General features: G+C 40.1%; 1 protein-coding gene across 8 annotated transcripts; it reads right to left on the bottom strand.

Moving 5' to 3' along the window:
* Positions 1–1696: 1696 nt before the first annotated feature.
* On the bottom strand, positions 1697–20725 carry flvcr2 (FLVCR heme transporter 2). 8 transcript variants are annotated; one of them, XM_012968455.3, is made up of 12 exons: positions 20045–20725; positions 19313–19969; positions 17437–17578; positions 16549–16689; positions 11162–11229; positions 10984–11087; positions 10663–10773; positions 8719–8824; positions 4296–4407; positions 3916–3971; positions 2842–2905; positions 2008–2350 (listed from the first exon to the last, which is right to left on the bottom strand). In XM_012968455.3, exons 2-11 carry the CDS (start codon positions 19889–19891, stop codon positions 2843–2845), a joined length of 1482 nt encoding a protein of 493 aa, XP_012823909.1. In that variant the 5' UTR covers positions 19892–19969; positions 20045–20725; the 3' UTR covers positions 2008–2350; position 2842. The 8 variants fall into 8 exon arrangements, with proteins under 8 accessions (NP_001016982.1, XP_012823909.1, XP_012823911.1 ...); XM_012968457.3 differs by having other exon boundaries at positions 2008–2347; NM_001016982.2 differs by lacking the exon at positions 2842–2905 and having other exon boundaries at positions 1697–2350; positions 20440–20517.
* Between the last annotated feature and the right edge of the window lie 1985 nt (positions 20726–22710).

The following is a 22710-nucleotide window of genomic DNA, read 5'->3' as shown; positions in this document are numbered from 1 at the left end:
TTTTGATCCAGTGACGTCTATTAACAAATCCTGAGTGTGCCGTCATTTGAGCCTGTATATATATATATATATATATATATATATATATACAGTCCAAGGGTATAACGGTGCACACCAGGAATTCTTTAAAAATTAGCTTTTATTGTAATATATAAAAAACTTAGTACATGGAAAAATAGGACCTATTTTTCCATGTACTAAGTTTTTTATATATTACAATAAAAGCTAATTTTTAAAGGATTCCTGGTGTGCACCGTTATACCCTTGGACTGTATCGAAATTGCTTTAATCGGTAGCACCTGGGTCAATTAGTCACCTGCTAAGGAGTGCCGAACCATCGTGGTCTGTATATATATATAGATATATATATATATATATATATATATATATATATATATCTCAAACTCAACAGTAGAAAGCACTCACAGCTACAGCATCAATCAGGTCAGTGATTTATTTCAGCATACCATGATGGTATGCTGAAATAAATCACTGACCTGATTGATGCTGTAGCTGTGAGTGCTTTCTACTGTTGAGTTTGATGTATTATTTTTGTCAGCACCCAGCCTGTGCCCGATACTGGTGAGTGCCGATTCTTTGCAAGACTATATATATATATATATATATATATATATATATATATATATATATATATAGATATATATATATATATATATATAGATATATATATATATATGTAATGTACACCTGTTCAGATGATCAGAAGCCAAACAGCAAGAAAAAATGCTGAACTGTGTTCCCATAATGCCTCACTTCTGTACCGAGACCCAGACCAAGTGTACATGCTCAGTTAGTTATACTATGAGCCAGCTTCCTGCTGATTGGCTCAGATCCATATTCCTAAGGGGGGGGGGAGTGAGTTCTTAGCATTCTTGAGGGAGGGGGGAGCAGGAGAGGGGAGAGAGCTGCGTGTCTCAGGAAAACAGACAAGAAATCTTTTGACAGAGAACTCAGTGCAGCATTTTTGCAAGTGCTTATGACTGTATTTACATAGACCTTTCTGATAAAGCTTACTTAGTTTTTACCTTTCTTTCTCCTTTAAAGCACTTTCTGCAAGGTAAGCATCCAGCTTGTGTATATAAATAATATGAATAGTATTAAAACTTTTTTTGCAGATGATGTTATCACTGTTCAAATAAACAACGCTAGTAAAATGCAGATCAGGAAAAACTCATCCCACATCCGAATCTAAAGGTGGCAATACACGTAGCCCACCCTCCATTGACGTTCAGGGCAGCAGCACCCCTGTGACTAAGACTAGTGTTACACATGGCTGGTACTCTACCTACCTATAAATGCGGGCAGAGAGACAGCCAATCAACTCTGTCTGCACTGACAGTCACTGTGTGAGCCTTGGTGCAGGCACTTTTAGTAGATTTTGGAGCTAAAATGGTATGAATTTTCACTCTAAAATCTGCTCCATGTGTATGCATCCAGACTGACACAGTGCATGTCACTGCAGACAGGAGTGTGTGGAGGCAAGCAGATCAACCATTTAAACAGCCATATGTGGCACTAGCCTTAGCCAGAAGGCTATTTAAAGAGTAGTTTTTTTCATTCTTGCTGCTTCTGCATTTTTTATTTAGTTGTCCTCAGCCTTAAGGATATGGATATTCTACAGCACATGCAGAAGCTATTTGTGTCTGTAGTAGCTGGAATTCTTTCATTACTTTTATCTGTTTATTTTGCTTTTATTATTCTTTTCATCCAGAGACAGAAGAATTTTCAAGAACAGTCACAAGTGTGCTTTGGTCTATATTAACCTGCACCTGATGCCTGGCAGACTTTAGTCAGCATTTACTTATTTTAAATAGAGTTAAAAGTCCAGTGCTTCTGCCAGAGCATTGCCTAAAGATCAGTGAAGACAACATAGTTTTGGGGGACCTTCTAAACAGAGATGCATTGCAACCTAGTTCTGGTTCTACATAGAAATATGGAGTTACACGTTATAATGTAGTGTGTCTATAAAATAATAGATGTATTAAATAAATAAATTAATTAGATTTTATTTAAGTCTCTAATTACAAACACTTGACAATTTTAAACTGCAATACTCAAGTCAGATTCCATGGCAGTCTGTGCATCCTGGTTTGCAAAATATATTGATAGAATTCTTCTTTGGTATAAAAACTTAAAGTCCAAAGGTAAATTGTTCACTTAGGCATAAAAGAACCCTGATGGAAACATCACCAGCCTCAAAAATGCCATTACCAAGCAGACATTTTGTTTAAAGCTGTGTTCTGTGGCAAGATGGAATCTGTTATCACTCTTGACAGGACAAGAGAGAGGAAGGGGTCTCCCCTTCTTCCACTTGTGGCTCAGCATTCTGCTGTAAAACAAAACAAAAAAACACAAATGGTCACACTGGTCCTAATTCACCTAACAAAAGAGCCCACCAATGCAGTCCAGCTCAAAGCAGCCTTAGACGCCAAGCAGATTTAGATACCATTTAGGATTTTACACCATAAGGTAATAAGGACATTGCATATTAACTCTGCAGTTCAGGTATTCAACTGTTTTTAGTTCTTCATACTTTACTTTTAAACCTGTTTTGTACCAATAGTTGTCATCAGATAAAAATCAAAGGGGCCATCTAATACACAAATTATGTTTTAGACAAAGATTTATTCTTATAACAGACCCATGCTTGTCTCAGTTAAGTACTTATAAATTTTATATGTAACAACTGAATACAGTAATACTGTAAATACAGTTATATGAAAAATCTTTTGGAAGTCAGTTTCAAGAGATTCATACACAGTGAATGCCATTGCAGTGTTAATGGCACTATCCTTATGTGCAGCAAGGTTAGACACTTACCTTAATGGTCAGATTGATCGACTGAGCCATAATTGAAGGAGAGCAGAGAATTCTCATGGAAAGGCTGTAAGAACATTGGCTGTCATGTCTGGAACTTGGGCTTAATGGCTTTATATCTTAACACAATATTTACTTTTTTGTAGGTATGGAAAATGATAGATATATCCAGCCTGTATCATTTCTAAGTGTAAAATATTTCTAAAAATGTTTAAGCTGTCATGTTGTCTCTCTGATGAAGGCTCCAGCAGAGCTTTTGATGCATTTTTTTAAGCCAATAATTTGCCAAACCGGTTTTTATGCATATTATGAGCAACCAGGTATTTATAGTGTCATTTATTCACATCCAAAAAATATATTCAAAGAAAACAATATTACACATCAGTCAGACAGGATACATTTTACAGCCACTTAATTTTGATTAGTTTGTATTTCAAGCATTAAAGGTCAACATACCTTATTTTTAACTAGATATGATATTTTATTTACTTGTTACTGAATTATCAGTTAATTGTAAGGGCATAGCCCAGTAGATGCCAATGCCAGCACTCAATCCTTAACATTCTGTGAGGTGCACAACCCAAAATACATGTAGTTAATCCCTGATGAAAGTTCCTGGCTGGAACTGAAACATTGGATTAATAAAGAACCATGCTTCAAGATCTTTTGTTATAACATCTTTATTCGTCTGATGTCATTATCCTAGAAGTCCTGTGAGTGCTGGCCTGTACTGCAGTTTGTATGTATTTTTTTGCTTTAGCACCCAGGCATTTGACTCCTGGTTTGTGGCGTGCTACCATTTACATGGACTGTGTATATATATATATATACATATACTGTATCAATGCTTTACCTCTAGGTGTGCTGTGTGCTTCTCAGTCTATAAAAATGTCCCCATGATATGCAATTATGCAGACGAGGAATGTCCTGCATGATTCATATAGTTTACAGTCTGTTTAAGCAATGCCCTATTTATAAAGCTGGTAAAATGATTATACTCTAGAAGGGAAATTAAGACTGTACACTGTATAAATGTATAAAAATGATTTCAAACATGGTGTACACAGTGGTACTTACATTATTGGCTGCCTCCTGATTGGCTCTTTGTCTGCGAAGGTCAGGCTTAATACATCCTGAGTGGCAAATTAGAGTGGTGGCATAAATATAACACAAAAGGAGAAGGGCCAACATTGATAAATACAGAGGCAGGAAAGAAGTTGAGAGAAAAAAAAACAAAATCAATGGAGTACTACTTCCTAAGCCCATAAAATAGAAAAAGATAATGCAGATATGCCTAAAATGTTAGAATGCAGCAATACCTATTTATTTTTACTAAGCGTTAATTACATCAAGGAGTATAGAGACAAAAAAGTTCAGAAACACCAAGTGGGACATACAGGAACTAACAACCAAATTACTCACTGATGCCAGTGAAAGGAGAAAATATTTTGTACTACCTGTTATGATTGTCCCCACCAACAGGAAGCTGCAGAGGAAAATATTTCCAGCCTCAACCCCAAATTTATCCAGAATTTGTCCCTGTGATGTGGTGAAGATCAGACCAAATACCTGATTGAATAAGAGTTAAAAATAAGGATTTAAATAGTTTGGGATGCCTCAAAAGCAGCGACACGAGGCTCTCTCACTACACTAATCTCCCACGCAAGGAAAAAAGCTAGAGAGTCTATAAAAATAGCAGAGGAACGTCTTGCAGAAGCCCAACACAATCACTTTTATACTCCCACAGCTAACACATATGAAGAAATCAGGAGAGCTGAAGCGACCCTAGCCAGAGAATCTACCATAATAACTAAAAAAGCCCTGCTGTATAACACGCAGCACATATTTGACAAAGGAGACAAAAACAGCAAAATACTAGCTATACTAGCCAAACAACAACAGGCCTCCATAGCTGTCTCACGCATTCAAACCGAAGACGGTAATACAGTCCACGAACCCCATCTGATAGCGGAAACATTTGCCTCCTACTACCAAAAGCTGTACAGCTCCACAGCTAAATACACGCTTCCACAGCTACGCCACTTCCTAGACTCCATACACATACCTAAGCTGAATCCCTCAGAGAGAGCCTGGTTAAATGCCCCCATCACACCAGAAGAGATTGCCGGAGCAATACAATCTCTTCCCCCCAACAAAACACCCGGGCTCGATGGACTCCCCCCAGATTGGTATAAAGCCATGAAGGATCTGGTGACCCCCCACCTACTAAGCACATTCCAGGCAGCCTGGGACTCACAAACACTACCCCAGTCATTTGCAGAAGCCCTCATAGTAGTAATTCCTAAACCTGGCCGAGACCCTACCCTCTGCAGCTCGTACCGTCCAATTTCACTAATCAATACAGATGCCAAAATACTAGCAAAGGTATTAGCCACCAGGCTCACTCGGGCAGTACAAGACCTAATCCACCCAGATCAATCAGGCTTCATGCCGGGCAGAGCGACAGATTTTAACCTCCGCAGATTATTTACTAACCTACAAATAACCCATACCAACAGTGGATCTAGAACAGTAGCCTCTCTAGACTCAGAAAAAGCCTTTGACTCGGTGGAATGGGAGTACCTTTGGGAGGTGCTTGGGAGATTTGGGTTGGGGGCCCGCTTCACTCAGTGGCTAAAATTGCTCTACAAACACCCAGTAGCCAGAGTTAGGGTGAACAACACTGTTTCTCCACCTTTCCCCCTATACAGAGGAACCAGACAGGGATGCCCCCTTTCTCCAACCCTTTTTGCACTAGCGATTGAGCCTCTGGCCATCACTATACGTAATAACCCCAATATTAAGGGACTCAAATTTGCCAACGTCACAGAGAAGGTGTCACTCTTTGCGGATGACATTTTGATATATCTAGCTGACCCAGGAACTTCACTATCTAACCTATTAGAGGTCATCCAGGAATTTGGTAAATATTCGGGGTTAAAAGTTAACTGGGACAAGTCCCAACTCTACCACTTCGACCCCACCCCGGTAATACAGACAGCACCAAACACACTCTTAAAGGAAGTCACAACATTTAAATACCTGGGGATACAGATACATAATGACCCCGATACATTCAGGCAACTCAACCTGGATCCACTAACGGATTCCCTCTCTCTGGCACTTAAAAACTGGGAAAAATTACCACTCTCAATGTGGGGTAGAGTTAATATCATTAAAATGATATATCTACCAAAGTTTTTATACATCCTGCACAATACTCCATATACAATTCCGCGCTCTGTATTTAAAAAACTGAATGCAATAATTAACCCATTTATTTGGGCAAACAAACCACCCCGCATCTCCTGGGAGAGATTAACATCCCCTATAGACAAAGGAGGACTGGGACTTCCCCATTTCTACTTTTACTACCTGGCCTCACAGATATACTATTTACAATGGTGCCTCTCACCCAACCCATACAACCCCAATATGGCCCTTCAAGCATCAATCCTTCACTCACTGGAAGGCCTGGGTACCTACCCCTACAGACAGGTCTCTGATATGGCCATTCTTCCGGACACTCTCAAAACTCCACACCAAGCATGGACTGCTGCATTAAAATTATTGGGTCACCCGCTCCCATACCCCTCACCATACCTCCCTCTATGGAAAAAATGGACTGTGTAGGTGAGATTAATATGGTTGAGTAACATTTCCACAGAACTGATTATTTATGATGCATAATGATACCATTTCTGCATGAATGGTATAAATTACCTTCATAAGCTGGCACCAGTTCTGCACACCTATCCTATCTATAGCAGTCTCAAAGAAGAAACTCCATGGTATAGGGGTTGATCTTTCGCCCTCCAGGACCAACTTCCAAATTTCTAGATGATTTCTCAGGCTCCTACCCTTCCTCTCTTCAGATATTCCTGCTCATAATGGGTCTTCAATATCCCCATTGACACTGAAGGGTCTCCTACCTCCAAGCTGCATAATCTAACCTCCTATGGGCTCAAACAATAGCTTTCATACCCCACCCACCAAGATGGCCATACCCTTGTCATCAAATTTACTCAACTCTGCTCTCTAACTAACCTCTTAAACTCTCCTTTTTCTCTCTCTGATCACCATCTCCTCACACTTACACTCTCCCTTTGGCACACTTCTACTCCACCTCAGAATCCTACCCCCAGACACAAGATCCTTCATCACATTAATGTTCATTCACACTACAACCCGTGCTTTCCTCCATCTCTTCATTCACTGACCCTGAACTAGCTGTGTCTTTCTACAATGAAGCAATCACCACTGTCTTGGACAGCTTTGCTCCCCTCTACACACACCACTTATTTTGCACCAAAAGACAACCCTGGCACACTAAACATTTAAAACAATACCAATGCAGTCCCCCAGGCTTGAACGGCATTGGAGAAAAAATAAGTACAATACTAACTTCAACCATTACAAAAACGCACTACATAACTTCAGGAATGCTTCGTCCTGTGCAAAGCAGTCCTACTCCTCAACTCTCATTTATACACAGCCTCTGTTAGGAGAAAGCCGCACCAGCCCGGGGTGCCTGAAGTGAGCGCTTCCTTCTTCCGCGGGCGAATTCCCTGGGCCGGCGCATGTGCATTAGAGTGAAAAGTCGACTTTGTTGTTAAAGTTCAGCTTTTCACAACAAAGTCGACTTTGTTGTTAAAGTTCAGCTTTTCACTCTAATGCGCATGTGCGCCAACACGGAAGAAGGAAGCACTTGCACCTACCCCGGCTGGTGCAGTTCTCTCTTAACAGGGGCACCAGCCCGGGGTACAAGATAAGCGATTTAAGTCACTTGGGGGTGACTAACATTTTGGCACCCCCAAGTGACTTAGCCTTTACTTCTCCTTTAATTCCTTTCCCACACTAACAGAGGAGACTGTCTACCTTTTCCTGTCTAAATCTTATCTTACTACCTGCTTTCTAGATCCTATTCCTTTTCATCTCATCCCACCTCTCTTAGATATATTTACTCCAACTCTCACTTCTCTCTATAATCTCTCCCTCTCTACTGGCATATGTCCACACTCATTCAGTCACGCAGTCATCAAGTTGATACTTAAAAAAACCTTCTTTGGATCCTAAACTTTCCTCTAACTCTGCCCAATCTCTCTACTCCCTTTCTCCACCAAACTACTAGAACAGAACATACACAATGAACTCTCACACTATCTAACTCCCTAGTTAACTCACTTAGACTCTACTTAGACACGCTGAGTCTCCAGACTTATAAATGGTCACTTAAAACTCACCTTTTCGTTCAAACCCATAATCTAGCCTCAGCAACTTGATAGCCTACTGAATAACCCTACTCTTTGCTCACACACTCAGTAACCACTAGTATTCTCCTCTAACTCTGGACTTACCATCACTTTACAAACCAATGTCTCAATCACTCTCCTTCTTAAGGTGGCCATACATACATACTTTTTGGCCTGTGTAGGGGCACTAACGACAGGCCTGCCCGACATCTGGCCTGAAATCGGCAGGTGTGAAAATTTAGTCGGATTGGGGACCGCATCGGTTTGTTGATGCGGCCCCCGAACCGACTGGGCCTATGCCAGTTGTTCATAAGCAATATGCCTGTGAAGCGGTCTTCAAAATACCACAAGGTTTGAGATTTCTATGCAGGAGGTACACCAGCCCATGGCTCCAGGTTAGTAATCTGACCTTTAAAACTCCTTTAAGATCTGTGGTATGCCAGCTATATCATTTCTAGTAGCTAATCTTGTTGCTTGTGGCAACATCTTATTGCTCATCATAATTTGGAAAGTCGCTACAAATCTAAATCAGTTTCTTAGATTAATTTGATTCCATGGAGCTAATTGTGGTTAAAGAGTCTAATTAAATGTAATGGATTTAAAATGTAGGTATGTTGTATATACATACCTGTGCTGATACATTCAGTAATCCTGATGATGTTCCCTCAGACTCTGGATGTGTCAATTCTGCTGCAAACTCAAATCCAAGTGGAAGATATCCTGTCATAAAGAACCTAGAGATATATTTTTGTATTAACGGCAAATACCCATAGAAATTACAATATAATACAGTAATTAAAAATACACATAAAGTAATGATGCATGAAATAAGACATGTTATTATGCTTTATTGAACATGCCTAGATATTAAGGTCTGTTTGTTTGGCTCAGATAATAATTGCAGGCCACTGATGAGAGGACCACATCAACATGCCAATGTGTTCCTTGACCCTACAGGAATAAATCAGACCTGTCGGATGGATATCTACCTGACTTTTGAGCAATTATTAGACAGGCTCTTCAGCTGGCCCCATGGCCAATAAGCTGCCAATGTATAAAGGCCCATGTCTCCTAAACACGCTAATACCAAGTATGTATAATTTTATGGAGATTTATGATTTCTATAGATCAAGTAACCCCAGTAATACATTTTGAATTTTTAATGTGCAACTCCAGAAATCAGCAAATTTTATATTGCAAAATGATTAAAATGCCACTACCAGTATGCTTACCCCCAGAAAACCATTCTTGAAAAGTACATTGTCAGACAAATTCAAAATTGTAAAAAATGCCTTTCTACTACTAAGTGCAAGCTCTGCTACAGGTAGTTTTTTGTTTATTTACATTTCTGAAAATCACATGAAACCTTGCAATTTTTTTGCATTTTATCTCATCGCATCATTAGAAAAAAAGAACATCAACAGATTTATTTATTTTTTTGGTGGCCCACTGCTCTTCTGTACGTAAGTGCTGTTCTCAGTTTGTGTTTTTGTGTATATTTACATATACATACACTAAGGGGGAGATTTACTAATCCACAAATGCTCCGATCGTTCGATCAGCGTATTTTCGGCAAATTTTTCATACCTGCACAACTTCAAAACTTGTGCGACAAAATCGTATTGTCGCGCCGAGTACAAAAGTTTTGGATTCATTCAAGCTTCGGTATCGCGACTTTCCTTGGGCCAGGTTGGAGCTACACGGTGCCATTGATTCCTATGGGAGGCTTCCAAAATCATGCACAGAAGGATCAAAGTCGGAAAGGTTTTTTACGATCATTCGGATACAAAAATTTTGTGACTTTCGGATCGCCAATACGATATTATCGATTATCGTGACTAATACGATTTTTTCGGAAGCATATTCGTGATATTTGCGATCTTGAGAAATTATCGTATCCAATCCATTCATTCGGGATTCGAACTCGCGTTTTCATGAATGTGCCCCTTAATGTCCTAAACGGTATCTTAGTCTTTACAATTTCTTCCTTGCTAGTTTTGACTCCAATGCATTATGCAACACTGTTACAGAAGTCAGCTGGTGGTCTGAATTTAATTCTCACAACTCCTTGCCATATTAACGTGATTTAAAATTGCAGAGATCATAATATACAATAGTGTGTATAATAAACACACTACCACACCTAAAAAAAATTCTGACATTTACTATTTAATTGTAATCAGGCGTAAATTATCAAAAGTAATCAAACTGTCGATTATATTACATGAATTTTGTCCATAAAAATTCAAATCTGATACATTTACAGTGCCATCCACTTTGGGAGTAATGTTATCGCTTATAGAAATTCGGTTAACATTCTGATAGCTAGCTGCATTACACTTACAAAGGGATGCAAGATGCTGTATGTACCACCATCCCAAGCCAGAATTTCCTTCATTGTTCCTAGAAATCATGATTTTATTTAATTTTTGAAAGTTTTTTGATACTTTTACTGAAACGGAATTTGTAACTAACAGGAACATTGTGTCTGGTCTGTAAGGCTCAGAACTTCTGCTTTTATAGTTATCTCCACATATCATAGACAAAGTTCAGTCACAAACAGTATACGCACCCCAGACATCCAGCAGTGACAAAGACGACCCAGAGATAGCGAAGCTTCAGGATGAAAGTGAATGTCACCATTCCTGCCAGGGAAAAGGCATACACAAATAGCGTAGTCTGTCTGAAAAACAGGGATAATACCCTCATATTTGACACTTGTACAGTTTATAGTTTATTTACAAGATTTATGCATAGACAGTATATCTCATACTCAGACATCTTGCCACAAAATAGCATAAGTAAATTATGTGCATGGCTCATGTATGTTCAGATCATATTAGTAGTTATCTGTTATGCACAAACCACATTGCATGTGCATTCTGATATTTACTTGTATGTCTTTGTCCTGTCCAGCCAGAGACCTGTGAGCAATGCTCCACACATGCCAGACACTGTGATAGTCAAGCCAATCCTCCCAGCATTTACTTCTTCACCCTAAAAAGAACAACAATTTTCAGTGCATATGCAAAGATATACAGGGGAGCATGAGCACACAGATGCTAACTTACTGGATGGTAAAAGGTTATCATTCGGTTCAACAGTGTGGAGAGGGAGTAAAATGCGCCTGTGTTTAAACCTGGAATAGACACAAAGTCAGTGAGTGTTGTGTAAAATGCCATATAAAATATCCATTACCCAGTACTACAGTCAGGTCTTTGGCAAACCAGGTATTTTGACTGCTGTTGTCCTCTCAAGAAGAAACACAGAGGTCACTTTTAAACAATACATCCCCACACCAGCAAACCTTATGTATAATCTGCATGCACGCACACAAGCGCACAGCTTAGAGGGAACAGTGGGGAGATAATGTCCTCACTACTGCAAAATAAAAAATGATGTTAGGTCACATATACATAAAAGCACGTGGCCTGTGGCCTTCTCGTTTATATGGGCTTCTACATTTATATGGTTGCGTAACTACATCCTTGAGAAAATGACGGCAAAACAAAGGCCAAGAACACAGTGGTTAACAAAAGCAGTTAGTTTCCTCCCATGCCTCTCCATGAGGACTTGGCTGCTTATTCCCAGGACCAATGTTCACTACAGAGCAGGAGCATATATGTATTCTCACAATATTTGCTCTAATTTGCCATAAGCATGATAATTCCTACAGACAAGGATGTTAAACTTCTGCAACGTTTGCAATCATTTCTCTGTATGGTTTGTCTGTGCATTTGGCTATACTTTGTGTGTGTGTAGGGTAAGGGTATGTAATATTTACATAGCATAGAAAATCAAACCCATGATTCAGGGTATGAAACTGAATGCCATTTGGAGTAATTTTTGTTCTTCAGTACAGTTGAACACTGCAGGGTTTTCTTTTTACGTTCCTTTAAATCATTATCTGCTTCCATAAAACCAGCTTTGACTCCCAGAACCATTTTAAATTAGTGCAGGCATAATGTATAATCACCCTATGGTGGGCTAGAGCCACTTCTGCAGGAAATACGGCCCACAAAGTGTTTTGGGAGCTGGGTTCAGGCAATGCTCACCCAACTTTTGGTTATAAATAGATTTTCTTATAAACATGTCTCTGTGTTTTTCTTGAATACTTATGGTGAATATTGTGGGGACACAAGGGAGCTCCAGTGTCTCATTCTGCTAAAGGTAACTGATCAATTGTGTGACTTATATAATACCGCTGGGGGCTGCTCAAATTGTCCAGTGCAAGGCAGGGAGGGGTAAAACTGGATTGTGTTGCAAATAGAGAGGTTTACTCAAGGAACTGGATGAATTAAAATCTTTGCAGGAGCTTGTTAGAAAGGGTTCTGATGTGGGGCTTAATTGTTTAACATTTACAAGATGAGGTTGAAAGACACACGTAGTCATGGACACAGACTTTGGAGATTTTAGGAGGATATCCTACACACTATATTATTATACATATTGAACAATAATCATTGGAATAAGGAACTACAATGTTGCACCTTTTTAGACGTTTCCCATTTTTACTGTCGCTTTACTACATATTACTACATCCTGCATTGTGCCAATAGGTAGAGCATGCTGTGATAACTAACAACAGAAAACTTTATGCTTGAAAAAAATAATTTACAAATAATTTTAAAACCACTGAAACATGTTAATTAATCAATATATTAAAGCTGCTTAGTATTACATTTCTTTATTATGCAAAACAGTTTTTGAGTGTGAATAGTTTTTTTTTTTTAATTTACACACCTGTAAAAGCTGTTTTTCTTGTTATGCTAGGCTTTTAGATTGCATACCAACTAAACACAACAAAAGAGGCTTATTTCTATATAGAGTTAACATGTCTTAGAGCAATGTCACAAGTCAACCTAATGCAATGTCACAAGTCAACCTAATGCAAAGCATTTAACCACACTGCTTATCTGGTGCATACGGCGCATTCAGGACCTCTCAGGTCAGAGGTTTAACAAGACAACCCATTATATATTTTTTTTGCCTAATAAAATGGCATGAGCTATGCAATCATGTAACACTATCCTCTATCTAGGACAGGCTCTTGCAAATCTATAAACTGTTTTGTACATACAAACAATCAGCTGGCAAATTGGGCCCTTTCAGGAAATCGCCGAAAAAGACTCGCGAAATCGCGCCGCCGCGTCTGCCATCCCGCCGGCGACTTACATGTTCGCCGGTGGGATGGCAGGGGTAGGCAACTCGGGGAGATTAGTCGCCCGCGAACAGGGAGTTTAGTCGCGGGCGACTAATCTCCCCCGTGTGCCAGAGCCCTTAGACTGATTCAGCATCTTATCTGCCTATGTATAGAGCTCTCTAATGGGCCTAACCCAACCAATATATGGCCGAAAGGCATCCAGATGTCAAATGGCAGGTTTGACTTTCATGTTGGATCGAGGACCACATTGGGTCATTGATGTGGTCCTCGCTCCAATGGCTCATATATTCCTGTTGTTATAATCCAATAATTTGGACCAAATGATCAGATCAGCCTGATGTTGCCAACTGAGCAGATCTTGTAGTATATGGACAGCTTAAGGCCAATGGCACACACAGTGTTTTTATGTTCTATGTACACTAGCAAAAGGCTGATCTATTACCATCCACCTATTTTGTGTGTGCATGAATAGGCACAGCTTTCGCCCATCAGCATCCACACAGGCCAGACTTCGTGGAAAAATGCAGTGGTTAGGTTTGCCTAGCCAAAACAAATAGTTGAGATGAAATATTTGAGTGAGTGCTCATTCCCTTTCTGATTGTGCTTGAAACACTATAACAAAGATTAACACGGGGACATAAACTTTGGAAGCTTTGGAGTGAAACCAGATGCCATTAGAACAAAAGATATTAGGATACAACAAACAGAAGCTCCTAAACATATCCTCTGTAGCACAAAGCTGCTAGACCCCCATTCAATTATGTAGTTGTAGTAGTTGTAAAGCCAGTTCTTGCTCGTCCCAAGGGGCATTTTCACCTCCTGTTGCCCTAAACATAAATGGAGTGCCTCAGGGTAAAGGCATTGAAACGCCACATTTAAAAGTAGCTTTATAACATAGCCCAAAGCAGCCCTCCTTAGATTTAAGTGTAAATCATTCCTGTGCTTATATTTGCTTTGTATTTAGTAGTCACGTTACATATTAACAATGCAATGAACAAAACATTTAAAATACTGCAGGTCAAATCACATAACCACTATAAAAAAATTGCGAATTAATTTCTGTGCAATTATGAGATTTGACTGGGCTTTAATGTGGTTAACAAAACTACCTGTCATTACCAGAAATAGCTTTGTGTCCCATTACCCTAGGCAATACATGCCCAACTCGCTGAAATTAAATTTGCATTTAACCAATAAGAACTGGACACAAATAAAATGGTCAGTTACATTTGGATTTGGTTCTGAAAAAGACCATTATGTTAAGGATTCAGCATTTAGCTGAATCCAAATATGGTTTTGGTGCATTTCTTCTATAGCAGCATGGTTCACAAAAGAGTAGCTTATCTGTACAAAATAACAAACATAACATTCAGTTAGCCCAATACTTATTAACTGACCAACTGATGCAAAAATCCTCAAAAGGTCTTATCTCTATGCTTTATGCTGGCTTACACAGCAAACTTTTCAGCAAGTCAATGTATAACATTAAAGACAAATGGGAAGGTGACCTGGGTTCCTTTAAGCTGGCCATACACTCTCATACATACACCACTGATATAATCGCAAAAGCCTTGGATATTGGTCTCGTCGATCGGGTGGGACAGAAAAGCAAGCATTCAGGGATCGTCAGATAGGGGTAGAATTCCTATTGTTTCTACCTCCATATCTGACGATTCAGCCCTGAACGTTAGTGGAGGGTAAGAGCGATCTTTCCTGGGACCATCATAATTGCAACATGTATGGCCACCTTTAGTTGATGATGAATGGGAAGAACTAGTAGAATTCCCATAATCAGTCTCTCTTAAAGGACAAGGCAACTCAAAATATAATTTTTTGCCTAATAAAAGAAACCAAAATTCTAAGCAGCTTTGCAATATACATTTATTACGAGTTTGTAATGGTTTTTGAGTTATTTGTATTTATAATTGCTATTAGAAGCAGTGTTTGCCTGTGCTTTCTATTCTCTGCCCTGGTGGCTCAGACTGTTGAAACATTGTAACACAAGCCAGCAGACTGACAGACCTGTATTGCTGGAGAAGCAAGACCTTTGCAACATTGTTCAAAATGTAACAACCAGGAATTCAGCAAATGCTGCTTTCTATGCAATTACATTTACAAATAACGTTTAAAGTGCTACAAATTTTTAATTATTTCATATTGGAAAGTTGCTTAGAATTATAATTTCTTTCATTATGCAAAACATTATTTTTGGGGTTGACATGCCCTTTAATAAAAGATCCTGGATGTTTCAACTTTACTTTTTGCATAAAGTATACTACACTCAATGCACCAAACATTTTCTAAGTCCTCATGAGAGTGTCCTAGATGTCACACACAACAAGCCTCTCTTATCTATATTGTATGGGATTGTACGGTCCCAATATTTTGGTCAAATCAAATCCTTGATAATTTAGATGCAATACTAGAGGCACAACTCCCCAGGCCACCTGAAGTCTATTTGTTAGGTATTAGGCTTAAAGAACTGCTCACACAGTACCAGTGTTTATTTTTGGCTACATTTTTAAGATTTTGGCGAAAATGTTAAGATTCATTACCTCAGTCTTCTGCTCAATGGATTTCAGAGGTTAATGGAGAAGGAAAGGTCTAATCACTGGAGAGTGCCAAAATATTGGGCACCCCCAGTGATTTCATTCACTTATCTGATACCCTAGGCCTATGCTCCTATTAGCAAAAAAAAGCACATCTGTCCGGGGGAACTGCAAACAAGCAATCCTCTTCCTTCTTTTGCCTTTTTACAGCTTGTGCAGTGGACTTTCTTAAACAAGAAAGCCAGATTTTTCAGTCTACTGGGCATGCGCTGGCCCCAGGATTTCAAACATAGACGAGGGAATGAAAAGGATCGTTTGGAGCACAGGCCTATCATTTGGCAAACCCCAGTGATTGTAACTTTCTTTCTCCTTTAAACACCTCTGTATGCTAGAGCGCTTAATATATAACCCAGAGGTAGGACTAAAAAATACCAAAAAATTGGTGGCCCATATAAGGGTTTTAAAGGGTGGCTTTACTTTTAAACTTACCTTTTTCATGGATTTGCACTGGCTCTGTATTTGTATTTGACATGTATTGTATGGTTTGGGGTATTCACCTCTATCTCCTTCCTATATATCATGCTCATACAAATATCCATGATATTGGGTCAATGCTTCTGTATAAACATTTTTCAATTAACTGAATTAAAAAAATCTATATGGTAAAATAGAATATGTGTCCATACAAAGACACATACAAGGATGGCCTACCATAATAATTAAAGACTGAGATGCAACCACTTACCATATGATACAACCAAAAGGATAAAGTTTCTATTTGTCAGCAAACGAAGGATGGACTGTTTGTAGGAGTACTGACTGAGGGGGACAGACAGCAATGCAGCCTGTGCCAAGGAAGGAGGCTTCTTTGGGGCATCCTGGAAAACTGACCGTAAGAGAGATTACATATACACTGGTGGTGAGTAAGTATTCACATACTGTTTAAAGTAGACATTTATTACAGAGTTTATATTTTAAAGGACATGTAAAGTCTGTTTCACTGGGGCATACCAAAATGTTAGGCACCCCCCAGTGAAACAAATTACATTTCTTGGGCCGGTGCTCCTGTTAGGAGAAAACTGCACTGGCCCCTGGAAAACCTACCTAGGTGCTACGTCAGCATCACCTTACTTTAGATCTTGGTTCCTTTGGTGTTTAATGCATGCATGGACACCTGGGACACTGGTAGCAAGGTAAGTAAAATGCCTTTAAAGTGTACAAAACCACCATATTCACAAAACAGATTATGGCTTTTGTGAATCTGATGTTCAGTTTAACGCCAATAATATTTCTAACTCTTATTTCAATTTACTCCACTTTTGTGAATTCCCTCATTGACTGTGTTTTTCTGAAGATTCTATTCTATGCATTGCCACAAGCAATAACAGTCAAATGTATAGATAACATTTCAAGATGGTAGTGCTAATTGCTTACAGGTGTTATTCTCTTTTAATACATGCTCATGCAGTAAACAGGATTAAGCACCGCTCTACACATAACTGAGGCAATGGGGATGTGAATGAGTATATAATTTTCTTTGCAGCAATTACTCAATCCTGCTTATACTATTTTACAGCACTGTACAGGTGTTCCTACAAAAAAAGAATATATATATTTTTCCTAAGGTACATACCGAAGATGACGAGGATAAACAGTACAGACGCTACAGCTGCAGTGCCAATAAACATAAGTTTGAGATGATATGAAAGCAAATCCAAGTCTTGAATGTTCGGTATCAGCACAGGGGGCAGAAGAAATCCAATCGCTACCCCTAGCTTGAGAGAAAAGAATCCATATTACATTTACCATGCAGACATAATGTTAATTCCTTCAGTGCACCCCTAACAATTACCAGGCAGTCCAAATGTAGCAAAACTAAAATCCCCAACATAAGCAATAGCTTAAGTATCAATGTTTCCCTGTCCCTGCTCTTATATAAACTCTAACATGTGCAGAACCTGGTATACAGATATAAAGCCCCTCCATGACACACAAACAGGCTCCCTCCCCCCTCACACAAAGACTGTCTGTTCTCAGCAATATTGACACACATTGCTGGGACTTATTTGGTCCTGTGACCAGGATTATACATATTCTCTGCCAACAATGCTCAGTAACTTTCCTAGAACTGTTTTAGTTACATCTGTTGTCCCTGTAGTCCCCAACCCATATCCCAACTTCCTGTTTTACCCCCACCCCCCAATGTGGTTCATTTGATCCAACACTGCCCACATATTTGCCCCTCCTAAAAAAAATATACCCTGGCAATATGATTTATAACACTGCCACGTCAGTCTGTGCCATGCAACACAATCCTGGCAATATTCCTTTGCTTAACAGGACTTTTAAAGCTTGCCTCACTTTATTTTTCTCTATGGGAGACCTAAAAAAATTATATTTGACACTTTGGACTTTTATGGATGTGGCCGAAAGCCATTGTATCATCCAGCTGAGTAGATTTTGAGGAGGTGACGAGAAGGTCCAGCTCCTCTTACTTATTTGTCTGCTGCTACAGCCTGCACCTGTCAAGAAGGCACATAAGTATAAAAACATTTTATATTAAAGTCAGTCAGTCGAAACTACTGTCTGTGATATCAATACATATGCAAAAAGTCAGGAAAATATGGCTGAAATTGGCCAGCAAGACTGTGACTGTGATTTACAAGAATATCAAGACTTGGGCAGCTAATGCTTGCTGGTTGCCAAATACTGGATCCTGAGATACCCTTTTGCACAGTCTCTGCAACTACCCCCTGGTTTCCCCAACCTCCAGCCAGTCAGCTTTATTAGACTGATATTTCTTTAGCTCAAATTGGGTCATCTTCTCTTATTTTCTGTCTTTCCTTACTTTTATGTTAATATCAATGTTGTTAAGGTTAATTATCAAATGGCTATATTGTGGCACTCACACTGGATATTGTCAACTGCTTCTTACTAATTAAAAATCTAAGTAGATAAAGAGTGTATTAAAAAGAAAAAAAAAATTGGCCTAACGACCAAATTGCTCAGATGAAATTTGAGCAATTATTAGAGATGGCCTTCCTGTAATTGCCCAATAGGCACTACCTGCACTAGCTTTATCAAAAGCATGCTATATATTACTGCCTCAATATTTCAGGTAACATATCAGCACCCAGAACTATTAAGCTTTTTTTTTTTTATTAATTCTATTTTCAGCAAACACCCCTAAAAATGGTCCAGGCTGACTGTCATGATCTGTTGCCCCAGTGGTAGTTCTGACAATTCTAAAAAAAACTAATAAAAAATCCCTTACTTATCTATTTTATGTACCTTACCATACTGAGCTGCTTATCTATCAACAACTTTACTTCTTTTTTTTTTTTTTAACTCGACACTACCCATCAAACTTCACCCTCCTATTGTATTCCTAACAAACTTTAACTCCTTGCTTAAATAACTGTATGTCATTATTTTCCCAACATGGAAACTTTGATCGGCCAAGTAAATAACACAAAAAATATTAGATCCCAAGTAAACTGTATACAAACCTGATTGCCAAATACTCCAATGGAGCATGCAGTGGAGACCTCAGAAGAACTGAACCACACAGATGCTATGTGAGACGGCATTCCCAGGATGAAAACTTGCGCCACTGCACACACCAGCTGCCCAAAAAGTGTCACTCCAAACAGGTCTGGCCGAGCACTACCTGTCTTAATCCAGGCACCCAAACAGTTCAGCCCAGAGCCAATTAATGCAATGACACGAAGGCCACGAGTGTCCAGGAGCCAGGCCACTGGGAAAATTAGTGGGATATAGGCCAACATATATGACATTGAGAGCCAGTCTATGGCTAGACTGCTTATACCATAATAGTGCATGATGATATTACTAATAATACCATATTGAAGCCACTGGAATGCATTGCACAAAGAATATGAACTAAAGAGCAGCACAATGAACCAGCGCCTTGTGTACAGCTTTGTAGCATCTCCTGAGTTCTGACCCAGTTCACTTTCTGGAGACTGGGGCAAAGTAGCTGTGCCTGGACGAATGATCTTGTCTGCCATACTGTTTGACTGTGTAGAATCCAGTAACACACCATTCGGAGGTGCCTCTCTCACCATTACTGCACAGTGCACCCTTGCCAGACAGGAATTTCAAGGGCTTCTATTGCTCTCCACCTCAAAAAATACACAGGTCCCCTGTAGATAAAGAGAATACAGTCAGCAAATGAAGTGTTAATATGGATCCAGAAGTCAGGAATTCCACTTATTTACCTATTTATTGCTGTCAAACGCTTGGTGCCTGAGAGGATACACTCCTCCACTTGTGGTCCTGGCACAAGACTTCCAGCACACGTCACACTGCCGCCTTCTCTAAAGCAACAGCTACTTAAGCCTTATCATTCCCACCCTCAGCATGATCCCTCTCCCCGCTCTTCCTTGTCTGTATGTTCCACTTACGGCTCTCCTAGTCCCACTGTGCCATGTTCCCCATACCAGCCGTCTCTCACTTCCCCTTACTAACCCTTAAATCACGCGCCTGTGTCTCTCCCTTTTCCTGTTTCTCTCGCTACTAAAACTCTGTCGCTACTAGCCGCGTTACTTTGTTCCCTACCTGGCTGCCTTACACTTGCGCTTTAACTCCGTGTGTCACTGTAGCCCTGAGTTACCTACGTTCCTTACTGAGTGACATTCTCGCTGTACTTTCTTCATTTAAGAAACCAGTCTCTCCGTCACATTGTCAAGCGACTCTCTCCGTAGGACTGTGCGAGTAACTCTATAACCAACTGTGCCGGGCGCCCTAAGCCCTACCCCTTGGCCCTGATTGGTATGTTTTACAAGAGATTTTTTTTGGCCCAAACGTGCGCCAGTTTATAGGCGGGTTATAGCGTAGCACTAAGGAGATGGCTCATGGGTCTATCGCAGTCTGTTAAGCTGGCCATACACGCACCGATACGATATTCGGTGCGTGTATGGCATGTTGGCGAGTCGACCGATATCGCAGGAAGCTGCTGATATCAGACGACTCGCCGATCGGCCAGGATAAAAATTTTGATCGGGCGCCATAGAAGGCGCCTGACCAAAATCTGCCGTCAGGGCTGAATCGGCAGAAGGAGGTAGAAATCCTATTGTTTCTACCTCCTTACCTGCCGATTCAGCCCTGACTGTGTGTGGCGGATCTGACGATGTTTCGTGGGACCGATGGTCTCACGAAACATCGTTAGATCGCCACGTGTCTGTGCGCTTTCAGAGATCCAAGTTTATGGCTGTAAATAGCTCAGGCACAGCAACTGGCAATCATATTGCACCTGGGAAAGTCAGTGTGCTCAACCAATACCACCAGCAGGCTCAGGGAAGGCTAGCCAGTTTTCAATATATACCATTAGCCAATATTGCAGAAACTTGACTGACTGACCAGTGCATTTCTATATTAGTCATTATTCCTCTGCAGGGATGCCACCTTTTCTGGAATAAAATACTGTCCTTCCTATATTTTAATGCTTTTTTCCTATTAATAACATTAACATTGGCATCAAGCATCATTTTTACTGGCCATGTTGATAAAATATATACCCTATACCACGGACAGAGCTGTAAATCCAACCCCCCCCCCCCCCACCTTGTTTTTTCTGGAGTTACCCAATTTAGCCTTTTCTCCCCCAGTCTTCCATCACAAAGTAGTATTGGCTATCCCCCGAATTTTGCGTCAGATTGTGTGCACAGATGCGCAGTAAGCAATTTGTGCATGCGTGGGTAGCGATTTTTCAGCTTCAACTGGGCATTTGTGCATGCGTGTGATGTAAGGCTAAAACCAGACGAGGCATAGGGCAGATATTTTCGGCAACCAATAAAGCGCTTGCTGAAAATACCGCCCTACGCCTCCTACATGTGCCTGCACCCAAATGAATGGAATACGCTCAGATGCAGGCACATGTAGACGAAATACACATAAAAACGCGAGACTTTCAAACTCTTGCGTTTTTACGCATATTTTCGCTACATGTGCCTACATAGCTAGAAAGAGCAGCATTATGCTCCACCTAAGGATTTATAGCTGAAGTTGCTCTCCTTAGGCATTACTGGCTTAAAGTGAAGGGAGTACATTTCTGAAGGAAATCAGGTTTACATATTGGTCCCTGAACATTTTCCACTGGTGGGGATTGGGACTACTAGATGTGACCCTTAAAGGGGTATTCCTTTAGTTGCTTTCGTTACCTACAAAGTGTGTACACAATGGTGGCACTTTGACAATGAAGCCGTTTTGTTTGCAAGAACCTCTGGCATAGCAGCAAAGAGGTGTTGTACCACAACACACTCTCCCTTCCTCCTCCAATTAGCAAGGGCCCATCTGGGTTAGAGAGTCCAGTGTGACCCATGATCCAACATCACTAAAAAGTACTTTTACATCTAGCAAGGTTTACATTAGTATAACACAATATTATCCCATGTCAAAGGGATGCAAGGCTTAAACTACGAAACAAAAATGTGTATGACGACCAGGTCCAAATTGACATTCAAAACAGGCTCTGTCATTTAAAGTCAAAGAGGCCAAAGCAGGCCCCAATGGGTCTAATAAATAGTCACTGTCTGTGGCATTTTCCTATTGGCCTGTGGGATGGGGAATGGAATGCCTTTAATTGTGCTGATATTTATCAGCAGCATTGAATGGTGCTGACATTTAGGGTACGGCCCATGAGGCAGACTGTCCCTGACGTTTGAAAAATCCTCTAATTGTGCCTACCCCCAGAAGCACTGAATATGCCGGGTGCAGACACCCTCAGCCCATATCCACCAACTAACACAAGACTTCGCATTTTTTGGCAATATTGGCTGCCCCTTATAATGCATCGCCCGGTAAGGCATTGCAGTACAGATAATTTAAGAGCTGATTATTATGATGTTTTTCTTATACCCCACTCCCTCTCCTTTCTTGTTCACTA

This window comes from Xenopus tropicalis, chromosome 8, assembly GCF_000004195.4.
Source record: "Xenopus tropicalis strain Nigerian chromosome 8, UCB_Xtro_10.0, whole genome shotgun sequence".
In the NCBI taxonomy this organism is placed as follows: Eukaryota; Metazoa; Chordata; class Amphibia; order Anura; family Pipidae; genus Xenopus; species Xenopus tropicalis.
This window is presented reverse-complemented; position numbering and strand designations above follow the sequence as displayed.